Source organism: Falco peregrinus, chromosome 9 (genome assembly GCF_023634155.1).
Source record: "Falco peregrinus isolate bFalPer1 chromosome 9, bFalPer1.pri, whole genome shotgun sequence".
In the NCBI taxonomy this organism is placed as follows: domain Eukaryota; kingdom Metazoa; phylum Chordata; class Aves; order Falconiformes; family Falconidae; genus Falco; species Falco peregrinus.
Window position 1 is genome coordinate 31747638 of NC_073729.1, and position 27212 is coordinate 31774849.

General features: G+C 39.4%; 1 protein-coding gene across 1 annotated transcript in view; it reads right to left on the reverse strand.

The window, feature by feature from the left end:
- Window positions 1–26931, reverse strand: part of ARFGEF2 (ADP ribosylation factor guanine nucleotide exchange factor 2) — a 39587-nt gene extending 12656 nt beyond the window's left edge. The window contains exons 1-25 of the mRNA XM_055813272.1: window positions 26634–26931; window positions 19097–19127; window positions 18168–18291; window positions 17296–17442; window positions 16264–16443; window positions 15617–15836; window positions 14874–14945; window positions 14429–14556; window positions 13874–14004; window positions 13104–13338; window positions 12743–12842; window positions 12378–12517; window positions 11172–11280; window positions 10470–10671; window positions 9600–9711; window positions 8804–9009; window positions 7784–7868; window positions 7524–7695; window positions 6199–6350; window positions 5894–6022; window positions 5367–5525; window positions 4039–4186; window positions 3012–3111; window positions 1629–1669; window positions 1373–1542 (exon numbers count right to left, since the gene is read on the reverse strand). Coding sequence (XP_055669247.1) covers window positions 1373–1542; window positions 1629–1669; window positions 3012–3111; window positions 4039–4186; window positions 5367–5525; window positions 5894–6022; window positions 6199–6350; window positions 7524–7695; window positions 7784–7868; window positions 8804–9009; window positions 9600–9711; window positions 10470–10671; window positions 11172–11280; window positions 12378–12517; window positions 12743–12842; window positions 13104–13338; window positions 13874–14004; window positions 14429–14556; window positions 14874–14945; window positions 15617–15836; window positions 16264–16443; window positions 17296–17442; window positions 18168–18291; window positions 19097–19127; window positions 26634–26772 — 3432 coding nt within the window. The 5' untranslated portion in view covers window positions 26773–26931. The remainder of the gene's footprint in view (window positions 1–1372; window positions 1543–1628; window positions 1670–3011; window positions 3112–4038; window positions 4187–5366; window positions 5526–5893; window positions 6023–6198; window positions 6351–7523; window positions 7696–7783; window positions 7869–8803; window positions 9010–9599; window positions 9712–10469; window positions 10672–11171; window positions 11281–12377; window positions 12518–12742; window positions 12843–13103; window positions 13339–13873; window positions 14005–14428; window positions 14557–14873; window positions 14946–15616; window positions 15837–16263; window positions 16444–17295; window positions 17443–18167; window positions 18292–19096; window positions 19128–26633) is intronic.
- Between the last annotated feature and the right edge of the window lie 281 nt (window positions 26932–27212).

Consider the following 27212-nt stretch of genomic DNA (forward strand, 5'->3'; position numbering starts at 1 on the left):
CTAGTTTTCAGATATTTAGAAAATCGGGGGTTACTTTCAGAGAGGGCTTTCACTGTCATTTGATCCAACTAAACAGACCTATGGATTTTGTATGCCAAAAGCGCAGAACTATTATAGCCAGCTAGACACTAAAAAACAAATCAAGTTAAAAAAACCCACCCAAACAAGGTTCAGTTTCCTACGGAAAATAAGTGTTGTTCCAGGATCATACATACATATTTTAGAGGAAAACTCACTTAGCATTTGATCAGAAGGGTAAAACAATGACAAAGAAAAGTTACAAATACAAAATTGTAACAAAGTGATTAAAGATCATTCCCATAAACATTTCCATTTCTTTTTATACACTTTAGATTTTTAAATACGTGCTTTTTGTTGGGGTCTGCAGCAGGTCTGCAGATAAGTTAGTTGACTTCAAAGACTTAGCCGTGTACCTTTAAGATGGCTACAAATTGTCAGGTATGTAAACAGGATGTGAAGAATCGGAACTTAGAACCGCAGCGTACGGGCACCTACAGCAACAGCAAATAGCAAGCAAGGAAAGGGACACAAACCTATCAGGGTCTAACACCTGCTACCACCTTCCCAAGGAAACTGCCAACCGGATTGTTTCTTATTTAAAGAACTAATCAACCATGCTGATAAAATCCAGCAAGACAAGGAATTCTTTGGTCTTGAAGGTTTTACAAATGGGTTTGGTTTGTCAGGATGGATAAAGAGCCTTTTGCAAAGCACTATGCTTATCATGATTGTAATCATAGTAGTATTATTATTATTTTCTTGCTTATTGTCATGTATGCGTAAAAGCTTAGATCGTGTTGTGAATCAGGCCCTGCTTGTACAAAAGGAAGAAGGGGGAATTGTTGGAGAATGGCTGGATGAGAAGGGTCACAGATCATTAGAGCATTTGTACGAGCAAAGCCAAATCTAACTGGTGTGCTATCAAGACTAGGCCTCAGCTGAGGTTGCCAGCTGTGCTGATGGCTGCGGAGTTGCAGGGACACCGTGGCCTTAACAGGCTTCACAAACAATTCTGAGGAGGTATGTGCAGTAATGATAAAGAAGTTATGTAAGCTAGCTAACCGCAAGTAGGAGGACCACGTAAATGACTAGGTAGTGATTCTAGCCAACCATAGACTGCTGAGTATGCATAATTAGATACACTGTATAAATAAGAGCGATTCATGCTAATGAAGGGAATCATGCTTTATCACTCATACTGAGTCTGCTGCATGTTATTCCCCACCGCTTGCAGCTTTCAATGCTTTTTTTTTTTTGAAGTCACAACCTGTACTAAGAACATAAAAGGAAAAAGTTCATTAAAGAAGTCATGCCATTCATGTATGTTCTGTAACTTGATTTTAAAATATACCTTATTGAAGTGATCTCCAATCACATGCCAAATCCTTGACCACTGCAGCCTAATACGATTCATGTTGTAATACGATATCTCCACTATCTTCTGCAGGCTGAACATGCGCGGATGGTGCGGGGAAGCCAGCTCATCCATGGAAACAGCACACAGCCACCGGACAAAGTCAACTGAACGTTAAAAATATGCTACTGTTAACTTCAGGATGTTACATTGCAAGAGTTTCTGTAACCCACCAAATGGTCAGCATACATACCTATTGCATTTCCATCCAGCCTAGTTGATCCTGTAAATATCCTATGGAACAAATAAATGAGTTGCAGTTTTAGCTGCACATGCATAAGAGTCAAACACATCTTAGTGCTGTAGGCAAGTGTCAGCACAGCTCCTGGAGGTACTTTACAAATCCTCCATGCCACGAGCTCTGCAACTGTTTTATTCTTACTCCTTGGCAGCAGTTCATGCCCTTCTCCTAGTTTAAGCATTCTCTTCCCTGCAGAGAGTCACAGTCTACTATGCTGTTGCCCCACTGCAGGAAACAGGCACAGGCTCACAGTTTTATCCAGGGCAAGTAGTGCTGGAACACTAACTTGGGTCAGAGTATGTTAAATTTCACAGGGAGAATAAAGAGACATTAAAACAACCCAAACTTTGCTGCAAGACCTTCCTGGATGCCAGCCACCTGCTTGATCTGTACATGGTTCAAGAATACTGGAAGTTGTGGCTGTCAAAATAGCAGAAATATTATGGATGCACCATTGTCCCTTCTTCCCCTTCAGCTCTCCAGAGCCTTGAGAGGAGTTCAGACCACTGATAGTGGTTCATACTGAACACTGACAAGTGGCCAACATTCCCAAATCTTTTAGACTTTGATACGGTAACAGATACATTTATGTTACAATAAATACTACAAGTCTGAGCATGTGATTCTACAGACTTGCCCAACAGTTTCAATAAATATAAAAAAGTCCCCTTCCTATGAAGGTTTATGATAGAAGCATCTCTTTAGACAACATTTTAGAAGGCCAGATGAGAAAGACAACAATTTAGACAAGAATGCAGTGACTAATGAATAATGAGCTGAAGAACAGCAAGTAAAGAAACGCTGAAATGCTGAAGTTCACGAGACCAAAGAAAACTGCATGATGTAATAGGATAAGGGCATTTATTAGTTGCAGATACCTGTCCTGTTCAGGCTAAAAAAAAAAACCCAACAAAACAGACCCCAAATAAACAGAACCAAGAAAACCCACCCAAATACACATACGTGTAAGTCACTGACAATTATCAGACAGATCTGTAAAGCAAGACTAGCTAAATACTGTAATACCAACCTAATTCTGGTCTTCATTGCCTTATTCAAAGAAAAGGCGTAAGGACACATGCATACACACAGTGCCCCTTCTCACAATACACTACATTAGTTGTATTGCCAGTCTTTCTTTTGTGACTATTACTTGCCTAAAGACACATACTTATTGGGTCCAGAGAAAGCAGCTGCATTCAAGCATCAGCATCCTGCTCACAAGAGAAATATGCTTTAAGAACAAAATCCCCCGTCAGAGTCTGCAAACCAAGTGAGGATGGTCAGTAACTTCAAGCCACATTTTTCCCCAGAAAGATATTATATTCTCAGTACCTGTCTACTGCTACCACTACACTCTGTGAACTGGTCTCTCCCACAGACTCTTGAATGCTCGCCATATGCCGTTTATCAGCTCCACTTCCAACGAGGTTACCTGAAAACCAGTATAAAGTCATGATTTCATGATGCTATATATTAACCCCAACTTTAAACAAGTAGACAAAGAGTGACTACTTCCAATTAGCTTATAATTTACATGGAGCAGATGGTACCTTTGCCAGATCTGTACCAACTTATACAAAATTAAACATCCAGTAAGAGGTATGGGTTTTTTTCCCCTTAGGGCATTGTGTTTTGACCAGCACATTTATTAAGATTGTCTAATGCTATTAAGCTTGGAAATGATAAAATACTATTTTAAAATATGAACTCTAAGTCAGATACAAGTGGTTAATGCTGGGCACAGTTCTGCTATATTCAGCATCATCATGATGTAAAGCATCAACTCCAGAGTATTTTCAAATTAAAATGTTTCCCTGATGGTCTTCCAAAGATTAAGGCAACTTGCCTCGTCCCTCTAATTTACAACTTAAAATCTAAGGTCTGTTTCTTTCACATACTGCAGGAACAATAGGAACTGGAACAGCAAGCCCAACATGCAGAGGTAAGAAATTCCTGTGGAAAACCAGTTATAGGTAATTGAAATGTCTATTAATTCCTAAAGATAAATGGTTTACATTTTTGCTACTAAAACAGAGCACAAAAAGAACGAACTGGTTACAATGGTAACAAAACAATGCCTTCATAAGGATGGTAAAAGTTTTGACGAGAACATATTCCAACAAATAAATCTGGAGGAGTTTTGTTAAATAGCTTAACCCAATTACAAAGTTAGAATATATTTGGTAATTACAAATACTTTTGAAATATATGGTTCCATTTTTTAAAGTTTCATTAATTCAATACAGCTTCCCACGGAAGCAAGTAAATATATTTTAGTATCTTACAGCATTGAGCTTTCTTAGCCATCATACTTCATTTATATGCATGTCTTTGTGAAGTCCAAGATTATTAATCTTACCTAATCCCAGGCCCATAAACTCTTCCCCTCCAGATGCATAGCCTTTAATGGTTCCTTCCCTTTCACGCCCAGAGCCAGACAAATACCGAGTTTTCACTCCAGTTCCTATAAGTTGTGCTAGTTCCAGCTGGCTAATACATTTCAAGATCTAAAACCAAAAATATTTAAACATTGTGTTCCTGGACACCATCATATTTTTATTCCTAACACACATTTAATATTTATAACCTTTCCAGGTTCTCTAACCTTTAAAACAACTTTGACAATGGTAACATTTTGATGTAGCTCAATTATTACTAATGTAACTAGAAATAAAGCAGAGTGATTCATTCAAGTACCACCAGCTGCCACAAACCATTCCAATATGAGAAAAAATAAACAGTACACAAAAATCTAGTTTGGAGCTGAAACTATTAGAGGAAACCTTTTTATTACTTCTTACAGCATCAACTTCAAAATTATAAACAACTTGGAGTTAATCTTATAGAGTTCATTGTCCCAGAGCAATGAAAAGACAGGGTTATTGCAGCTACCGCTTTGAGTAATGATGTTCCAACACAAGACAGTGAAAATGCTAAAATTGTGCCATGCCATCAGCACAGAATGGACTCCTCCTTCCTTCTTACTCCCCCACTGCAACATCCCTTGGACTAGCACAAGCATTTGTGAGGGTATGGTATAGGCCAGGCCCAAGTAATCAGTCAGCTAGAGTAGCATTTGGCTCATCATGTAGCCAAAGACTAGTGCCAGAGAACATAACACAGCAGGAACAACCCTTTTAGCAGCAACACAGTTATAGATGTGATTAAAGAGCTCCTGAAAAATAGCTTTTAGAAAATACCTATGATCCCGGTAGCCTAACCTTACCTATCTGCCACCAAGTTACTTCAGCCCTAGTTTTTCACGTGGTCATGGAGTGTTGCCAAACACTGCATAGACAAGCCTGAACCTGTGAGTTTGAATATTTTTATGTGAACAAGAATACAATAGTTTCTGCGTAGAACTCCCTGAAGTCAAATGAGACTTTTAGTATGGTTTTATTTCCATATCAAAAGTACCGCAAAAATTACAATCAGTCACATGATATCTATAGGGTCTGGCAAAAAAAATGCAGTGCATTATTATGTATATACACATACACACATATATACACATATAAAACCCCCACTAACAAAATAATGCACTTGACCCACATTTTAAAGAGGGTTCTGACACATGCTGGGAGCTAAATGCAGTAACCGAAGACTGAAAGTAGTAGAAGAAAAAAAAAATCCTGCAAGTTTTCAAAGGACAACACAGTTATGCTATTTAAAATAATCAAGGTTTACCTCATGCCAAGAATTCCCAAGATAATTGCCATCTGTGTGAGCAACTGTAATAAGTGTCTTGATGGTATCTATGTTCTTCTGTTTCATTTCTGTAATACTGGAACTGGCCGTCAACAAGGAAAACCGAGCAAGGGCTTGTACATAAGCATCTCGTTCAAGCTACAAAACAGAGAAACAAGCATCGTCATCAAGTCCCTGAAGAGCTAGAGAAAGCTACTTGTCCCGCATGCCTACGCTATTTTCTTTCTACGTATAGTTGGCACTATTGGAGTACTTTCCAGCTGAAGGAGAGTAGGATAACAGTTAGCAAACACTCTTAATAGAGGACTATTAAAAGGAAAGCAGAATTGAATAAAAGCTTGGTATCAAGATCTTGAACTAAAACAAGATGGTAATATTTTACTTTGCCATTTCAAAAAAGCAGCTAAGATGCTTCATTTTCTATGTATGACGTGTTCATAATTCTTCCTCTGCCTCCCAGAGCCTACACCGCCCTTAGCAAGCCCCATACTAAGTCTTATACAAACCTGCATTCCGAAGATACAGGCTATTCTAATTGCACAGCGTATTCCCTCCAAACAAAGGGATGCAACTTCGGTGTCATCGCAGTTCTGCAAGCCAACACTGTAAGCTGCCAGCAATGGAGTCCATACAAGCTAAAGAAAGAAATTAAGTTCAGAAGCCTATTAACAGTTCTAGCCCAGAACACCAGGTAACTGCAACCAAATATATCTCAAGAATCCACCTGCATTACTTAACGCTTCAGAGTAATTTTCTTTTTACATGCTTAAAAATCATAACACTGAAGATAAAAGGAGAACTTCACACTCACTTTGAACATGGGTCTGACGTGATCCAGATGAGTGGCACTTGTAAAAGGAGCCTTTGCGTGGCTTACTGCCTCCATGAGGGCTTTAGCTGTTTTAGCCATCTGTTCCATCTCCAAGTTGTACAACAACCTTCGCTGCTTCTCATTAGCTACACCTAAGGAGAACACCGCACAGTTGCATTGGTTTCTTTTTCATAGAAGCATATTCCATGTCTTCATGCTGAGCATCACAAAAAGTCAAATAAAAGATATTGAAAAAGAAATTAAAGATAAAAATCTTCCAGAATGTTAGAATTCAGGAGACAGTCTTAGGCTGCAAGCAAGGAACTCCAGCACTAAATCCCACACCCCAACTTCAAGCTTTATTCTATACAAAGTAACAAATTTAGCCCTTTATTATACACCACACGTTATGACATAATCATTAGAACTCAGTGAGGCATACTCTAAGTCACTCTGCCTATGAAAATGGATGGCAAATCCTTCATCTTAGGCTGACAGCCTCAAAACAAAACTAGCCCTCACCAACTTTATAAATAGTAAGTATAAGGATAAAGAAACATTAAGTTAAAGTTGCAACTTCAGTTTTCAAGCAACCTAATTTTGTTCTTATTTTCATCCAGGAAACCTGCAAACAGCACTGAAAACACTGAAAAAAACCACTGTGCTGAAGATTCAGAATTAACTGATTTGTATTAAATTAATACCTGCTATTCTGAGTAAAAGCAGAGTACAGCTGGCGATACTGCTTTCTAGTATACACTACACACAGGACTCCTCATTTGGTCTAGATGAGGACAGGTGACTACAGAAAATTACAAACTCTCTGATCTCTGTTTTTTTCAAAGATTATCACAAGGACTGTGCCACTTGCCAGCATATGAACTATGACATGCTACTGACAGGGAGACAAAAAAAACCCACCCAAAACAAAAACCCACCTGTTGTCTAGCACACAAAGACAGGAAGTTAACTCAAAGTAAATGTCACCTTCAGTTATTCTACCATTTCCTGCCCTCACACTTCTGTTTTTTTTTTTTAAATAATTAAAAAAAAAAAAAAAATCAACCCCAAATTTAGTTTCTAGTGCCTCTCTGCAATGGTGCCAGATGCACTTACACAGCTATGTTTCCATCACAGAAGGAGCAGTATTAAGTAATAACTGAGCCAGTTTCATTCCAAATATCTATATTAGCCATTATAAATGTAATTTATGAATTGCACAGTGATGTTTTCAAAAAGGGATCTGAACTCCACTATGCCATCCTGAAAGTTACTGCAATAGTTCAAGAGCACTGTGGTCTTTCCAGTTTCTAGTTCCTTCTTACTTGGTTTACTACACTTCGTTGTAATTGCGTATTCTTTTGTCTCTTTCATTGCAATTTTCTTTCCTTCTATTTCTTCATAGATTGTGGATAAATACTCTACTGGCAGGTCTTTACTATCATTGATTCCTCGATTCATTTTAATGTATTGCTCCTTTGTCATTTTATTTTTAACCTGCAAAAAGAATGGAAGTTCAGATTTTGAATGCAAGTTCCATCCAGGGAAATTTGAAGCTCTACAAGTTCATTTCTTAAATTTTTACCTGCGGACTGTGCAAGTCTGTAGTCAACATTATAATAGAGTATGCCAAAACATAGGCAGTGTCAGCGCTAGCAAATAGTGTTTGCCTAAGGGAGAAAACCACAAAACAAGTTTTTAGAGCCCAAATTCCTCAATCCATTAGCTCTATGTCTGCATGCAAGAAAAACACCCAGAAGTGCTATGTATTCAACCAAAGAGCTAGCAGTGCCTAAAATTAGTCTTTAGAAACGTATGAAGCCCCAAATGTTTTAAAAAGCAAATAAAAAAGGGGAGGGGGAGAGGGGGAGGGGGGGAATAAAAGAATCTTCTTCACAATGTTGAAAACTAGAGATGACTGAAATTTTCAAGTCCATTCCAAAGAGATTATACAATATCCTCCTTTGGGTAATCCTACAAAAGCTAAACACCAGCTTACTTTTCACTCCCACGGTTTCATAAACAATTATACAAAACCAACCCCAGTGATGCACCAGCTGGACTAAGGCACAGGAACCAATTAAGCCTGAACACATAGCTAAACTTCAATGCTGGTTTATTGCATTAGAAACAATAGTAACACTGCCTACTTCATGTCAACTAACATACCTATGTTTGTTCAACATCTAATGGGAAAGCAGAAACACATGTAACAACATATTAGCCGTTTCTGCCATGTATTTTTAAATTTAACAATTGCTAATGCTTACTACTGTTGTTTACACTTGACTGATCTACATTGAGGAACAAAACAGCTAATTACACGAACAATTTAATATACTCAAGGCTTCCCTCTACTCATAATCCCTTCTAGCAAGCATTTGGGATTTCATGAATGCCAGCATCAATACTTTCTACCCAAAGTTTCCATTTTGCCTAGCTGCTGAAGAGGTTCAGCACCAATATTACCAACATGATCTGCTCCTCACACAAGCCTGTAGAAGTTCCTGACCTGGTATGAGCCCAAGTTGCACCCTGCCCCTCAGGGCCACAAACAATACAGCCGTTCTTCAGGCACATATCCCATACAAAGGTTTTGAATTACCGTTGGTTGCATTCAATATATCTAGCAGCAAACTTCTCCATTAATCTATCAATCTTCTGGGCTTCACCTGGTAGGCGAAAACCTTCCAGAAATATACGCAGAGCGGAGACAAAGTCTTTTCCACAGAAATCAAGCTGGTCTACATAGGCATACATCACTTCCTTGTTAAACTTGTTGCTTTCCCCAAGAAATTCCCCTACTTGAGTCTAAAAACACAAAAGACAGTTATTACTGTGTAATTCAACTGCCAGCTTTGCAAGAAAGTTTATAGTAAGAGAATTGCACAGCTCTCAGTTTTGTAAGACTGATGCACTTCACTGAGCAGGCAGAGCAACCGTTAGAGGGATAAGAAACCAGGGTCATTAGAAATGACTTTAGACTGCATAGTCTTGCTTTTCTCACTTCCCAAAGCAAGATCTGCACTACTGTAGCGCCAAGGAAGTCTGAACGGTGCCCAGTTTCACATGCAGTAGAGAATGATTTGCCACTGCAGCACATGCTATTCCTTTGCTGGCAAAACACCAGCTAATGCAGAACTAGATAAAAATGCATGTTCCCACTTACAGAGAATCCCTTCATCACTTTATAGTAAACACAGCTACTTTGCTAAAAAGCCTGGGACAGCAAGTAAATAGAAAGTAGCATTGGTATTAAGTACCTTCATTAGAACCCTTACACTTTCAGTTATCTATCTATGAAATATGAACTAAAGAGAGAGTGCATACAGACACCAGAAGACAGTGGAGAAGATGATGAAGCAAAAGTATTAATTATCTTATGTTGCATGTAGCCTTACAGAACAAAGGCGTTCTTCTTGGTGCAAGAACTGTGCAATGTCCTCTGCTGTAGTGCCAAGCATTCCCTGCTCCTGTAGATACTGTATTCCTCTCTTTGGTTTTTTATTAAACCTGTTCAGATAAAAACATGGGGAAAGTGAGACATACAATTGAAAAATATCACAGCCTACAAAATTTTAGTTTTGCAGAGCTCTTATAAACCAGAAGATTCTGTGCTATAGCTCTACGTCTTTTTTTCTACTTAGAAGAAAGTAAAAAAAATGTGCAACAAATTATTGACTATAGCACACCACAGGCTATATCTCATAAGGTATCATTTGCTGATAAGCTTAAAAGTTATTGCTGGAAAAGTCATACAAACACTGACCCTTTTGAAATAGTGAAAATTAGAGACTTTCCATGAAATGTTAAAAATGTTGCTGTTCAAGACCTTTTTACAGCATTTACAGACATAAAGATCTTCAAATTAATGAAGAAGTAGTAAAGCACAACTGGACAACGATTTAGTTCTCCAAGCTATTTCAATAAGATAACAAATGGTGTAAAAGCTGTAAGAGAATATTAAGCCCGCCTGCTCAAATCAATTTCCCTCTAGGTACACCCACACTTTCCTCCCTTGTGTGGCTGAACCAGCACAAAGGAAAGCTGTGAAACCACCCTCCAACTCTACCCAAGATTTCACTGAATTCCTTTTAACTACAGTAGCCTCCAGCATTAGCTTTTGACAACAGCAGGCAAGAGTCTTCAGCATTAAGATCAATTTGTAAGTGTCCCTACAGATTTGACTGTGTAAGACCATAAGCAACAACATGGGTGTACACATAGTTTTTTAGTAGTGAGCTTCTTTTTTCCTGTCATACTGGACTTACAGTTCTATCCCATGTTCAATTATTTCCTTTTGTTGCTTGATGACTTCAAATTGCTCAGGATCATCTGGAACAGTGGTCTGTGTACCAACACTTCCAACTCCTGATGAAACAGTGGAGTCCAACGAACTCACGCTACTCCGTCTCCCTCCACTCTCAAGGCATTTACCTTCAGCCACTTCCTGTTCAGATGGTTTATATGAACCTATTTATGAACATGGTGAGACTTAATTATCCTGCTCTGTCAAAAGGTTTTAACTATAGAACTTTTTAGTAGAAACTTATGAGTCAATACACATATTTTACCACGTATATTTTCTGGCAGTCTACACTACATGAAGATGCTATTCTGATGCAGTTCTGCCTTTTGTTGGATTATTGTAGAAGAGCAGCAGCAGCTAAGAGAAATTCTTGTACTTCAGCTTAATAACTCCAAGATTTGTCATATGTCTGGTCTTACATAAGCCAGTTCTTATAGTGTAGACAATGGCCTGGCTAAAGCTCTGCAACAGAACCGGGTTATTTGAACCAGACACTTGGAAAGTAAGTTAATGTAACAACATTAACAATTGTTCATAAAATACTTCATTTGCATAAACAAATCTATATGTAAAAACCTAGCATCTACACTTCTGAATACCTTTCTAAACACTGAATACACACAAAGACAAACAAGTTAGTCTCTCCATAGGTAAACAATCTTACCCAAGCTAGCCTGATGATTGGGGTTCACATAAAGGTCTTTGCTCCATTCTACCATACATTTTAAAATAGAAACCAAACATTCAAGTCCTTTTTTCCTCAGGCTTAGTTCCTAAAACACAAAAACCAAACAATAAAATCACCATAATAAAAAAATCCCCAAACCAATACATGTCTATCCACAAGTGTTTAGAAAGCATTACATCACACCATTCAAATCTTAGAGAGTTTGTCAGCTGGGGGAAATTAATGGTTATATAAAGTTCCTGCCCCTTGACTACTTAGGTTGGATACATCCGGGCCAAGAGCAACCATAACCAGACTGACATGAGAACACCTTCCAGCTGCTTTAAACAGATGTTCTCTCAACAACAGATAAGTACAACCAAGGGGCAATATACATCAAATCCAAAACACAGCCCCTTTGTTGTGTGAATGATTACGACCATCCACTAGGGTCTCTGCAGTGTCAGATCTTTCCCCAAGCAAGACAAACATCTCCACTACCTTAGCTGTACAGTAAACAGTTCTATTCAACGTCTACAACAAAAGTGTCATGGGTTTTACTTCCATTTTCTGATCAAATGACCATGGGAGGTGGGGTGGATATCAAGCAAGCATTGATACAATGCTAACCAGAGGCGTGAGGTGCACTCAGTTCTGAGACCAACACTGACACCAAGTTCACTTCAGCGCTGAAAGTCATTAGGCTGGGCTAGAAAAACGGTGCTGTAGGACAAGGCAACACCAGACATATCTGTTCTTGCTGAAAAGCACTCTATACTCCATCCTCCCTCTAAGGACTGGGAATGGGAAAACATAATTTTAAAAATAAAATACTTGTGGTGGAGATACTGCACAAAAAGTTTGTGCAAAGCAAACATAATAAAGGTACTGCTGGTTCATAAGCCCCAGAAGGAAAGTCATTTCAATAAGGCAGTGGAAGGCTCATCGATTCTCTCTCCCATTGCAGCCCAACCAAAGGGCCCAGGACAAGCCTAGTCTCACAATGCAAATATGCAGCAAAATCACCATGTAAATTAATCATACTGCCTCAGCATCCAATTGCAGATTACCTAACTAATACAAAGTAACATCAGTGGGTTACAGAAAACACAAACCACTGGAAGTATTAATAACAATGCAGACACAGCACCATCTATGAAAAAAATAGATTGTTCCCCTTAACTTGAAAGCTTTATTTCTTACCTGTAAAGGCGTCATTCCCAACTCATGCCCACTTCGTCCCTGTGCGATTTTTGACAAATCATTTACAAGGCGTTCAAAGATATTAGCAGCGTTTAAATCACAGTCATAGTTAACATAAATATCCACTACACACTGGGCATCTTGAAAATAAAAGAAAGCACAAGTATTAGGATTCAGTGTAATAGCATTTTAAGAAGGAATCAGCCAGCTAGAGCAGGCGGGGGGATGAATCCAGACATTTAACCTAAGGACTACGGGGTCAAATTAAATTTTTCTCACTTAAAAATTGTAAATGGCATTTATCTTCAAAATGATTTTCATCTGTTGTCAGAGGAAGTGACTGCTTTTCATAACAATCAAAATACCTGCACAAATTCTAGTTAAAGTCTGAATCACCATCCATTTGTGTTCAAAGGAGCTTGAAGAAGTCTCTAGAATATTCAAGAAGATCTCTTTGAAGAACACCTGCAAAATAAATGAAACAAAGGACTTGATCTGAAACTTATTAGAACCATGTCAAATGTACAAATTAATTTATACTCGGTAATTTCTCTTGAGAAGTATCATCTCCTGCACATTAGAATTTGAATGCAGTAGTAATATACTATTTTAGTAAGCAAACAAAACCAAGACATTAACCTCTAAGTTCCAGCTGTCTTTTTATCATTGCAGTATTTTTACTTGGGAAGCAGAACATCATACAAGTCAGACAAAAATATATCTCACCTCAATCTGCATTTTTAAATGGGTCTTAAAATTCGAAAGCAGTGTGAGAAAGATGGCAAGAGAGAGCTCAAATACATCAGGAACAGAAGAGACTCCATTTTTAGATAATGCTACACAAAGATATTGCTTGATTGCATTGATGAACATCTCATGTGTCCTGAAAACTGGACCAGCATTCTGCAGTACCGAGAGAAGAAGCTGAAGAGACACTATCTTAGAACGCAATTCATGGGATCTAGAAAAAAAAAAATCAACATGAAATATATTTTTATTGTCTTTCTGAATACATACTTGTATTCAACATGAGTACTAGAGCATTTCTTCCACGTCAAATAGAAATGACTGCTATTTTAATTCATTTAAATGTGGAGGGGCAGGAGGAGTGGAAGTCAGCCTGCAAGTGATATTGGACAACATCTACCATCTAAATTTGGAGATTTTCCAGCAGTATTAACATCTGAAGACTAACAGCACTGTTGCACCTATTATCCTAGGAAGCATTCCCCTACTCCTCCACCAAAACCTTCACAAATACTATGTGGCCTAGTCAAGGCCACTTCAACTGATAGATTAACAAGCCCATTACACAAAAAAAAGCCTCAAGTATTGATTTTTTTTTTATTATTTGAAGCAAGTTTCAATACTAGATTCATCAAGGTAACTAAAAAAAAGGGCCTGACAGGTGAATTTTGATACCTGTTTTACTATACAGCAGCTATTTAACTGTCCCTGAAAGCTACCTGAAGAGAACAGTGTAATAGTCTCATTACTTGGGATCTGGTGGCCCATCACCAAGCGGTTTCATGGAGAGCTTGCACAATGACCTGAAGACAAGGAAGGCATCCTTTTGTAGAACATGGGAAAATCTGGCAGCAGCTGGATGTCCAGATAGATCTGTTTCCTTGAGAGCAAGAAACACAACATGACATCTTCAGTGAGACAAAGGAACAGAGCAATTAGAAAGATTCCACAGCTCCTCTGAGAATTAGCTACAGATTTAAAAAAAAAAAAAAAGAAAAGGTACATATGGCAAATTTTAAACCAAGCCTAAACAGGACTACAAGTGATCTGGATTTTTTTCGACACATGTTGATCAACTCTTCCCATATGCCCCCACCCTGTATTAACATACAACTAAATTTTAGAACAGCTGTTTTCAATACCTACTTAAATTGCAGTTGGTGCTTCCTTTTCAAAGCTGAACAGGTCACATACATTAAAGCTTCTGTCCCTTTTCCCTTCCCAAAATTCCACTCTATTAGTTGGCATAATAAAACCACTTCTCCTTTCCTAACTACATATTAGCATCCAGTGAAGTTATTTACCAGATTATCAGTGGAGGAAACAGATTGCCCATCATCTGGAATCCCGTTTGTTTGTACATTTTCACTGCTAGAGCCAGAGAGAACAGTATCTGCAGTCTCTGTTTCTGTTACCTGCTTTTCTTCAGCCACTAAAGGGGAAAAAGAGGAAAAATTATTAAAATCACCCACTGAGCTTTTTTTATCCCATGACTTCACGAAGCTCTACAACCAAGTGGGACAGAAGCAGCACTGGTAAACTAGAAGGTTTCTCAGTTACCAGCAAAAGAATACTATGAGACAACAAAAACCTGGCCTTACTGCCTTAGTAGGTGTTCTTAACAAGATACTTAATAACAAACAAACAGAAAAAAGCCACCCAACCCCCAAACTTCCATGCTTTTATAATCGCAGGAATAAAAGTTTGGCAATACATATGCAACTATTTTACTTTAGAAGATTTTGCTACCTTTCACAGCTGACTTGACCACATCTTCCAAGATTCCTTTAACCACTTCCTTTCCTCCATCAGTTGTTTCCTCTAATGAAACACAGGTAATTTTGAATTTAGTACTTTCATTTAGGAAGAGGATTAAAAGGAGAAGCGTGACAGAGGTAGAAGGGTTAAAAATTATAGACTTTCTTTTGTAGTTCTCCTCTAAAGCCATATCCAAGAAGCCACACAAAAATACTCATTGATGCAATTCCTGTTGTTTAAAATCAAAACACTGCTATTTTTAATGCAGTGAGTTTGTTATTTCTATTTATCAACTGTTAAAAACTTAGTTTTGGAATATCCTACATTCCTAATTTGGATACAGTATGTGCTTATGATAAGGTCTTCACAATACATATTATTTTTACCACAGGACTTCAATTACCTCAAAGTTATTCTATCACTTCCCACACACCATAATTATTCTCTTCCTTTCCTTCACCTTTATCAACCTAATCAAGTCAAATTCCAGTATAATTCCATATAGATAAACCATATATAGTTTTAGTAGAATTCTAGAAAAAACATGAGCCTTGGTCATAGTTTTCATGTTGTAGACATGAGCAGAGGATGGCCTGTATACTACAAGTGAGAAAAGCCAAGCATAATTTGAGCTAGTAATGCCAGTCAACTCCTCCCCAAAATAGCCTAAAAAGAGCATTTTCCAACAGAAACATTGTAACTGAAAGCAATCAACACAACCTAATCCTGTTCACCTGATGCTGGAAGAGTCAGATCCTGCTCCAACTTCACATCTCCATTTTCTGTTCTCTCAGGCTCACCGTTGGTTAATTCCACGCTTGGAGGAACAGTGGGTTTGCCCTCCTGATAGCTGTGCTTTAACTGACCAGTCTTCGGAGACTTGGACATCCCTTGAATTGCAGGAGACTGGGATTTTTGCTGATTCGTTTTTTCTGCGTCTCTGGATTCTTGTATCTTGAAAAACCAATATGAAAAAGTTAATCTAAGGCATAAAACATGACAAGGGAAACCAGATGTCTAAGATGACTGATGTTCCTTTATGAATTCTTGTGTTAACAGAGGGAAACAATGAAAATATGATCACTTGGCCAATTAAATTAAAAAGATGTGTTTCAAGTCTATTTTAAAAGCACCGGTCATTTGTTTATATGAAGCCATTTGATAGAAACCACAGCGTGAAACCTTGTTATCAGCAATGAGCTTCATATTTTATTTTTAATCAGTCAGCATGCTTCACTACAGGATTGACAGGATTTCTTTTTAAATTATAAATCAATAGATACCCAACTATGACAGACCCATTACAAATAATAATAAAAAAGTGTTCTGTTCATTTGTCAAACCTAAACATTTGAGATGAGCAAAAGTAATAGTTACATACAGCTTGATTTTCCATCCGTGTAAAAATGACATTTAACATCTGTGTAAGGGTAGCTTTGGCAGTTGTCTGATTAATAAGATTTTTACTGGCCAGATAGATGTTGTAGCAGGTTCTAACAGTCTGAAGAATTGTTCCTTCATGAATTTCTATATACGGAGATGTTACTGCAGTGAGGAGAGCCTGAAAATCCATAACAGTAAAAATGAGATCTAAGCAAGCAGGCAACAATACACTTCATGCAGATCTTCCATAATAATCAGTGGGTTTGTTACAAAACATGTATCTGTTTATAAGACTTCTTTATAGAATGTTCTAGCTCTCTGAAATGATGTTTCCAAGTCAAAGGAAGTTTAACAGAACTTCCACCTATCTCTGCTCTCTCCTGACCTGGTACAGTGTTTTATCACAACTAGTTTTCCACTAAGGGAGATATTCCACCTCCAAATGAAACAGTATTACATTCTATACCTTCATTTCTGTGAAAGGGCCAATTGGTCTACACTAGCATCAAACTAATTACTAGAAGGTTCACCAACTTCTAACCTGAGCTGCATTAGCCTAAGTAGATTTCTGAACCAGAACACACACCACTGGTACTACTGTGCCTTGTTGAGAACACACACTGCAGACCTCTGGGACAAGAGCAGACAGGCTAGAGCAGCAGTCCATGTTACTGCATCACAGTTACAGTGCCTTCAGCTGAAGGCGGACAGCAATTCATCAGCCTAATGAACGTGGGCATTACTAGCCTAGAAGATGAACATCAAGCTGTCTGAAAGAGAAAGTATCCAGGCCGTGGCTCATCCCGGAAAGAAAGACAAACATTGTACGTGCCGCTTCACCAAGAGGAATCATTTCATATACCAGTTCTGACCTGGTAACAGCCTCTCTGAATTCAACGACACATGTAACAGTCGAAGAAATGGACAAACTAGGCCCTAAGCAGCGCTTCACATTAATTTGCTTTCTCTGTCTTTGATTTTGTAACTGAAAAAAAATTAAAGTTATGCCAAAATGAACCAAATAAAATACCTTAATTATCTGCAGTTGTACTCCTTCATCAGTTTGAGGACCCTGAAAGCAATTGCAAATGGTTTCAACTATTCGGTCAATCAGTCTTTTTCCAGGTGCTCCACTGTCTGGTGCATTGCCAGTGATATGTCCATATGCAATGAGTTTCTAGGTAGAAAGAACGCAGGTTAGACAGCCATATACTCTTAAGTAAAATACAGTTAAGCACTGCTGTCTAAACCCCCCTTTCTATGCATACTTCACTTAAATCTTTGTGTTAAAACTGGTTAACACCAAATTAAACCAAAAAAGCTACCAAATACTTTGACTGTTCACACATCTAGACAAAACAGAATTAGGAAGTGACACACAAGCTTTTTCCACCCCAACCCTTTCTTCCTACCATAACCAGGTAAGATTTAACATCAATCTCTTATCTATTCACAACAGAAAGGTTCTGCCCAAGTAGTTAGCTGAGTTTAAGTTATATTTGTTTTTTCTGCAAGAATCTAAATAGGAACAAGATAGAAACGTTCCAGAGTCTGACCTCCCATCACATCAGCACTACAGGAAACAACATAATAAATATTCCTTTTAGAACTCCACAGATGAAACACCTTTACTGAATAACATAAGCATTCATGAGCTTCAATAAAGGCTTGCTTCACTATAAAACAACACACACATGTTTCTGACTTGCACTTTCAGCCAAGTCTGATGATAACCCATTTTGCATGGTTTTTGCATCTAGGTAGCCATAGAGGGTATCTCCACAGCTCTACATACCCAGCACATCATTACTTCTTCACTGTAAGAATACCAAGAGCACACAAGATTTTTGTAACAGCATGTTTCTCCATTTCACTCTGTCCAAGTTTAAACTGAACGCTTACCTGTAAACAATCCAGTGAAGTACTAACAATGCGTGGAGACTTTGACTGGCAGGCCAGTTCAAATGGAAGGAAATATTTATCTGCTTCAATGAAATTTGCTTTTGGTGGAGCAGCAGTGCCTTCTCTAGGTCAGATAAGAAGAGTTATTAATTTTTCTCAACACGTATATCACAGCAAACTACATTTCCTCCTTTTTTAAATTTAAAGCTGAATGGTACTTAGCAGCATACAAATGTCATGGAAGTTTCTCACACATACATTCTTAAAGGAGTTTAATTTTTTTGAAAAAAAATCACACAAAAAACACTTTACATTTATTTATATGAACGAGATCAGATGCAATATAATCTTCAACTTAACTCTTCCCTCTCTATATTCCAACACTGTCCCACTACCTGAAATACTGGGAAACTCTGACACAACTTAAATGATAAAGCTATCAAAGTTACCCTGAATTAAACAGGGCCCATATGAGGGATACTAAGCGAACAGAAATATATTTGGGGGCTCATTTTAAATCATAGCACAGTGCTGGAAAAGTGTTTTAAAATTTTGATTTAAGTACTATTTAAATTGGTATTCTTCATCTGGGCAGTTAAGGCTGTATACTATCAAACAGAAGATACTCACTGGTCTTTATGATTTCCCATCAGGCTATATTAAGCCCAGTAAAAGGAAGTGAAAAACTTTTAGCACCTTTCAGAAGTTTTGCAATTTTTTCATAGTGAAATTCAGAGGCAGTTATGGCTTGAGTACCCACAGCCACAAACATTATGTAACTGGAACATACAGACCATATGTTTTTGGCAGAAAAGTGTAATTTTGTATTCACAAACTCATTGCCATAATGTATATACACTCTTAATTTCCACTGTCAAGTGATTCCATTTGCTGTTTTCATGCATGGTTTGCAGCAATTACTAATTTACCTTTGCCTTTCCAGCTCAGTTTTTATTTCATCTGGAAGAAAAAAAAAAATTTAAAGAATTTAACACCCAATGTAAGTCATCATTATCAATAACACAAATAAGGAAAATGTGATAAAGCAAAGCTGTTTCAAACCAAAAGTCTTACACTTCAGTACTTGCTATTTCTTTCCTGTAAAGTCTTCAGCTTCAGAGATCATAGACAGTTACACTATCTCTCAATTTTTACATAAAAAGCTAATTTTTCCAAGCATTCTTACCAAAAATACCTTTAAGGAACACAGGTATGTATGCAATTTTTATTCAAGATTAAGTTTACATGATAGAGAGCTCAGGTCTGCAGAAGTCTTTAAGTCACCGCATATACCATTAGTTCAATGGATCTGACCTTCCTGTTAACTACAGTGCTAGTTAGCCTGCTTTTCTTAAGCCTCACAGTATGACATCAGCTGAACAAACAACTCCAAGAGATAAGAATTCTGAAATGCAAGCTATTATTTTGCCAGCAGGTTTTCTTTTTCTTTTTTTTTAATTACGCTTTTAATTTTATGAAAAGCTCTCTAAATACAAGGAAAAAAAAGTTTCTTCCTCATTTCTCTTGCACAGAGCATAAATCCCAAAGATCCTAGTACGGCTTGTTGAGGATTTCTACTCTATCACCATGACACACAATACAGACCGGAACTGCACTGTAGCGGACACAGCATAGGTGCATACTGTGAAAACTTAACAAAAAAATAGCAAAACCAGCACACACAGTAAGGCTGCACAGCTAGAATCATTTGTAACACCATGTGAAATCCTGTCCATGCCACCCTATATCATGTGCCTGCAAATTATCATGCTTACAGAACTTGTTTAATTGCAGAGTTATCAGAAATGGATCACTCATTCAACACTATCCCCACAACTGTGGGAGGCATCACTGCTTAGGATTAGGTGTTCACAGTTCAGATTTCAGTGCTGTCTGCAAACCTCAATTTCTTCTGTCTCAGAAGCATCAATACACAAAACACACTAACCAACAAGGACTGCAACATCTACGCATTTCAGGTTTTTGCACAGTCCTACTGCTCAGTCAATGTCACAAGAATTAATCCTTGCAGAGTATGCCTATTTTGTAGCACCACCCCCCCTATTTTATAGGGAAAATAGAAGCAAAATGCAGAGGAAACCTGTGTGACTACATGCTACGGGTGACAAGCTATATCCAGGACTGGCACTTGCTATTCTATCTGCCATATTCTCTCATTAATGAAACTCAGTCTGACGTTCATTAGCAACAAATGATGCAACAAGAACTGAAGTAACATTATCCACTCTATAGTCAACAAAATAGACAACAGAAAAATTGAAGAGTCACAGGCCCGCAGCGCATCATAGCTCTGTTTAGTAGCCCACCATTTCCTGATCAAGTCCATCAAGCAAACAAGCACGTCCAGTAGTTTTCAGGGAGATGTGATTTTCTCTTACCAGTACTGAACAAGGCAATGAGCCAAGCCAACCGCATAGCCCCTGTGCTGGGATTTCAGAATTAGAAGTAACTTCACAGCTCTGCGATACTGCAAATCCAGCAGCATCATCCCCTAATACTTCACGCTTCGACTGGTAAGGAGAGTCAACAGAATGGAGACTGTTGATAAGAAATAACCAAGGTTCTCCATGCCAAACAGACAATGTAACTCCTCACACTGCACCACTTCTTGCAGCAGTTTTCTTCACTCCAGTATCCAGTTGGTTTATCAACAAGACGGCTAGTCAGGAGTTCAATTCAGCAAAGTTTCAATTCGGTCCTCTTGATTTTATTTTCCCATCTTTGATACCACATTAAGATCCACATAGCTACTGAGAACAACATATGTTAAGAGACCCAGCAATTTATTGTGTCCCCATTTAGATCTGTCTTATTATTACAGCAGTGCCTTCCTGTCACCGACAAGACCTGGCTGCTTACAACACAGAGTTTTCTGGGTAGCTTTACATGTCCAGAACGCTTAGTCCTGCCTCCAGGTCTTGGCAGTGAAAAGCATATTTTAGCTATAGCCAGAATCTCTGTCACACAGTTAATGCTTTATTTCAAGACACTCTGTAGAACTAAGGTTTACAGGTTGTTGTTGTTTGTTTTGTGTTGTGTTTGTTGTTTTTTTTTTTAATACCAATTTCAAAAACTCGCTCTCTGAACTGAGGGTATTTTTACAAAGCAGAAAGACTGCCCAAGTCAGCCAAGTAGTCCCTCTTGCACTAAGAATTATAATTTGTCTAGTTTGGAAATAATAGGCTTCCTTAATTTGATAATGTTTCGGTCAAGTCAGACTAGACACCTTTTGAATACTCAAGGTATTTCTACAGCACATGAAATAGAAAGCTACCAATTTCAGGAAAGCAGACCAATAAAGTGAGTATCATCAGAGATACAGAAAAAAAAAAATCCGTATTTGATATATCTAGCTCAGTGAATATAAGTTTTCTTTAGGGGCTTTCTTGTTTGCACACTTACTCACTTCCCACTCCTCCTCAGCAGCTGCCATTTCAGTAGTTGCAAACAAGTCTAACTTTTGTGATATTTGAGCTGAAAAAAAATGAAGCCCATTTCGTGTCTGTTAGTCTGGCCAGCCTATTACTCAAAACTTGTCTCAGTTCATCCAGTTCAATTTTGGCATCCTTCTTCCCACTGCACCCAGCTGCCAGCAGAAGGAAAGCTGAAGGTCATATGCACCATCTTCATTTTGTCATACTGTTTTGTGGGAGGTGGATAGCGAGGGCTTGTTGGGGGGTCCATTGAGGGGAGTAGGTCCAAAATAAAAATTCCTCACTTAAAAATCCCTTGTTAAAAATTTTCAAAGCTACAATAGGATTATAGCAATGAGTCCACCCAAGAAAATAAGAAGGTTATTTTGTAAAATTTAATACCATACAAGAAAAAAAGGTTTCCTTGTTAGGATACATTATTCTTAGCTACAGAAGTGCTCACTTTCACATTTAGGATGTAACCAAGTAATGCTATTATTTTCCAGATCTCTAGATCCTACTGAAATAATTTCTCTTTCTTTCAAAGAGATCACTTTCCCCCATACAGTTTTTTAGCAAAGCAGCATAGCAAAACAATCTTTGAATTGAAACTTCACAAATACTTAGCCTTAAGGAGATATGATCTTGCCCATCTTTACTGATAGTTATATTAGATCTTGCATTGGAAAAATATGCAAGAATAGCATCCCATATTAAAGCAACAACAATTGCACTCTCAGAAACACTCCATATATTTAAAAAAAAAAGCTAACCAAGACCTGACCAAGCTCCCCGCAATTTTGTTGTATAAAGGCTTTTTCTAAAGCCATATAAAAACATATGCACCACAACCATAGATAATGCTGGCAGAAGAGAATAAATGAAAGGACAAAAGCAAGTTACAGGCATGCCTCTGCCACTGATTGCATCAAAAGAGTTTGGAAATCTCCACATTTGAAGCACTCATTTGGTGGTCTGACCACCAAAAGCAAGTGAAACAGAAATTGTTGCCTAATTGAAGACTGCTGCCATGAACAGCTTGCCAAGCCCTGACCAGGCACATCCAGAAACCTACTGCCACTGTCCTCTTCCAGTCATAGGATTAAGGGGCACAGCTCAATTCCCTTCCACAGCTACAGAACACAGTCTGAATTTTGGTCAGTGTCTGGTCAGCACAGCGCTGACCCCTTGCTTGGTGCTTTTGGTACTAGAGCTACCTGTTACTTTCAAGGCCAGAATGTTCTGCATACATCACATCTACTTCAGTCAGAAACATCTTCCACTACGGGCACTATGTGAGCTGCCCACTCATCACAAGTCTTTCAGCATTTCTACCCAGCAACAGAACTGGAATAACAAGCAAGGCCTCGCAGCAATTTCTTCCAGAGCTTCTGGCCATAATAAAAGCAGGATGGCACTCAGGCTGAGAGTAACTACCTTTCCTATAGTAGATAGATGGTTTAAGTTTGTTTGTATTGAAAACTATATATTAAAATGGAGGAAATAATTGCCTGTCTGCAATTAGATGCCATCCTGCGTTAAGATACAGTCAGGTTTGTCTCAGCGGAAATGAGCTAGCTCTTGTGCATGAAATGGCATAGCTTGTGTTAGCACAAGGACACCAGCAATGTCTTCCCATAGCTTGTCAGAACACCAGACAGCAGTGCCAATCCAAACACACAGAGCAGCAGCAAAAGCTTCCCTCCCCCCAACCCAGTGAACTCCACTGCATTGCCTAACTCCAGGCTGCCTTAAACTTAAATTAAAAAAAAAAAACCTAACACCCTGCATTTATTGATTCTATCGATCTTTAGGGAATCCTTTTGAAAATGCTGCCACAACGAAGCAAGACTTATCTCCTCTTTGCCCCAGCGTTCGCAAAACATGCTAACCAAGAGGCTACTGAACTAAGAAACACAAACTTATTTTAGGTATCTGCCAGTTATACCCAGAGACTTCTTCAACACACAACTAGACTCCTAAGTGAAGGCATGGTTTAAGAGATTGCTTTTTTAAACTCGTTACCAAGCTAACTAAATTAATTCTGGTGTTTACAAAGCTTAAGAATATGTATGTGGAGGTGCTCAGGCAATCAAATAAGGTCACATAACCAGGTCAGCTGCACAATATGTCATTAAAAACAGTCCTAATAGGGCAAGAGTAATAGTTTATGCGAGACACCCAGGCACACAATTAGCATTAGACCAATGTAAACTGCTGAGATAGATACTGTCTGTGTTCCACTGCAAATTTCTCAGTATACAGATTATTTCAGTAGATTTACTAAGAACCGTGTGTACCTAGAGCTCCATGTAAATGCTTATTAAGCAACTATTTTTATACAGTACGCTAGCTGTCTGTTGAAAACAAGTTTTCTTAAAAACACAGTTTTCTAAAGCAGAGCAGAACAGCTTCTCTGTTTAAAAACTTCCATTTCTCCCAGTCTCTCCTGGGGCTTACTGGCACTAAGAGTACAGGATACAACCGTTACACCTACTGATGAAGCAAGAGATTGTATGAAGGAATCTATTCAAACTCTGCTTACTCAACATTAAGACTTTCTATTTCAAAGGAGGGAGTGGACAGAGGAAAAAAAACCCCAACCAACACACAACCAAAAAACCACCACTGTGAACCGGTTTTGATCCTTTACTTCCACGTTTCCATTTACATCCTATGTGAGACTATGCTACTTCTCGCTTCTACAAAGTCATGAAGCTCCTTTGCAGTCCAAAACTGCATAGTATTAGTACAGATAAAGGTATATTACTGGGAAAGGAAGAGGAGAAAAAAAAGGTAGGAACAGTTTAAATATATCCCTCTGTCTTACCAAACAAAAAATTTAAAGCATACGTAATTAACAGAAACACTACAGCAGAAACTGCAGAAATAGTTGCAGGTTAATTTATATTAGGTAGTTGTAGAATACACCAATTCCTCTAGAAACGATGAGGTACAATAGACTTCCCTAGTACTCAAAGCAGCTATCATTTACACATGACCCATGTCTGTGTCAACTGGTTTATAAATGTTCCAATACCTCAAGGGTCCATTAAAAAGGCTATTGTACAAATAAGGCAGCAGAATAAATGGAATTTAGTAAGAGGTCGAAAGGAATTATTTGAAGTATGACATGGAGGAAAAAAAAAGAAAAAAAGACTATAACAGCTGGCACAATTACCAGTTTCACAAAATTAACTTTACATTTCTCTCAGATGGAATTAATTTTACTCAGAGGTGACTGGACTTTATTATTTTTTGAAACACTGAAACTTAACAGTTTGTGTAGATCACGAAGTTTGCCCTTAATTCCTCAGACTGTAAGTAATGTTCTTCCCATGTTAAGAGTTAACATAAAGTATAAGCAAATAAAACTGATTTTTTTAATTTGAGTAAAAACAAGTGCTTAATCTAAACGGGAAAAGGTCGGGGGGGGAACCCCAATGTAAATAAAAGAAACCACATTCGTGTTGGCAACTTAAAATTATGCAAGAACATTCACCAAATATAACAGAGATCCTTTAGTACAGTAATCAAGGCCCTCCTAGGGCAGGAAAGTTGGGCAACAGGTTATCTATTCATGCTGACCCCTGCTTAATCCAGAAAAGCAGAAGGGACTTTTTTCCAAGCAAGATTAGCAAAAAAACCCCCATGTCCATCACCACAAGCATTAACTACCTTCAAATGTACTGTACCTTAAAATATGCAGATATCGAATAGTAATAATCCAATATGTAAATGCTAATAGATGGCTCTTGCACAATACCACTCTTCCAAAATCGTCTTTGATGTGTTAGCAAACAAAGATCGTCACTAGAAATACTTCAAGAAAGGTCCCTTTCTCAACCTCTAAATGTATTTACATAACAGCAAAGCAGGTTCCCAGTCCTGTAAGTGGTTTGGGTGCACACTGGGGGAGTTGGGGAAGAAACCAGGAAGAGGAAGTAAGTAGGAAAAAAGTAGTCTCTAATTACTGGGGCACACGTGTTACACTACTGCTCACAATGTCAACTTTAAGTAATAAAAAAATACCCTTCTATCTGGTTACCGTCCTCTGGATATACTATCAGTACAATGAGTTCCTACAAATTTCTTCAAGGTAAGGATTGTGGGAAGGAAGATAAAAATGACAGCTATTTTTCAAGCCCACATTCACAGTGCATTGGACAGGACTTGCATCTGCTCAGTTTCTTTTTATACTCTTCTGGTTTGGATACAGTAAACATTCCCAAACTAAAGGAAAAAATATTGGTGTAAAAGCAACCAAAACTGTAAGAGACATGTCACTTTTGCACATTAAGAAAGGCCATAGAGAACTCCAACTGCAAGCCCTACGCTACTTTACCTGGCTTATTTTTTCCTTCTTCATGACATACCATATGTTTTCAGAACTTTAACACTGAGATCAGTATCATCATTTTGTACTTGCAGGAGATTTCAGGACTAGCCCACCAACTTCACAAAAAGTATTTTCAGTTCTGCAAGATACCACAGACATTGCATTCGGCTACGCTGCTAACAGCTTTTAACCAGTCCAACCATGAGTTGGAGATAAGATGTCAGAAGATTACCAGCCCTGGAAGATTTGAGACTCCATAAGTCAAGGGCCTTAAACAGCCCGTTTCCTCGTTTAAAAGTTTATAATTAATCTTTTCAAAATTCGTTCTACAGTGATAAGCCCATATCCTTTTGTTTCACGTCGAGACCAGAACTTTGCAAGACAGAGAGCTAGGTTTTTTCCCCTTGTATTTGCACATCTGGTATCACAGCGAGAACTGCCCCACCTGGTCCCGAGCTCAGCCGGGGCCCTGCCCGCAAGCTCGCAGCCGGGGACGCGGGACCCCCCGCACCCCGCGGGGCCCAGACGCGACGGAGGGCCCCTCCCGGGGGTGACACACACACACACACACACACACACACACACACACACACACCCCCACCGACCCGCCAGGCCGGGAGGGCTCTCGGCTCGCAGCCCGGCGCAGGCGGGGGCGCCCCGCGGGCCGGGCCGTGCCGTGCGGGGCGGACTCACCCAGCGCCACCTGGCAGGCTCTCCGCAGCTGCCCGTGCGGGGGCCGCTTCGCCTCCTTCTCCGCCAGGATCTTCTCCAGCGCCCGCGACACAAACATACTCTTGGTGCGGGCGTCCTGCTCGCGGGCCGGGGGCTGCATGGCGGGGCAGCCCCGCCGCGGGGCAGCAATGGGGGGCGGCCGGGGCCGGCGCTCAGAGCCTGCGGCCGCGCCGCGGCCCCATCGTCCGGAAGAGACGCGCCTCCCTCAGCGGCCGCCACCGCGCCACCGCCACGGCGCCGCCATATTGGCACCGTCACGTGACCAGGGCTGCCACCCCGCCTCCCCGCGATGACCTCCGACCCCTCGCCGAGCCGGGAGTGACGGGCGGCGGGGCGGGGGCGGCCGGTCGCTGCCGCCCGTAACTAAATAACATCAAACGAAATGAACGCCGCCCGCCGCAGCTTCGGCCCTCTGGCCAGCTTCCGAGCGGGTCACGGCCCTGCGGCACCGGCCTCCCCCGGCACCGGGGCGCCCGCACGGCCGCCTCGGGCCCCGCACGGGCTCTCCAGAAACGTTGGCCCCTTGTCTTGTCCCTACGC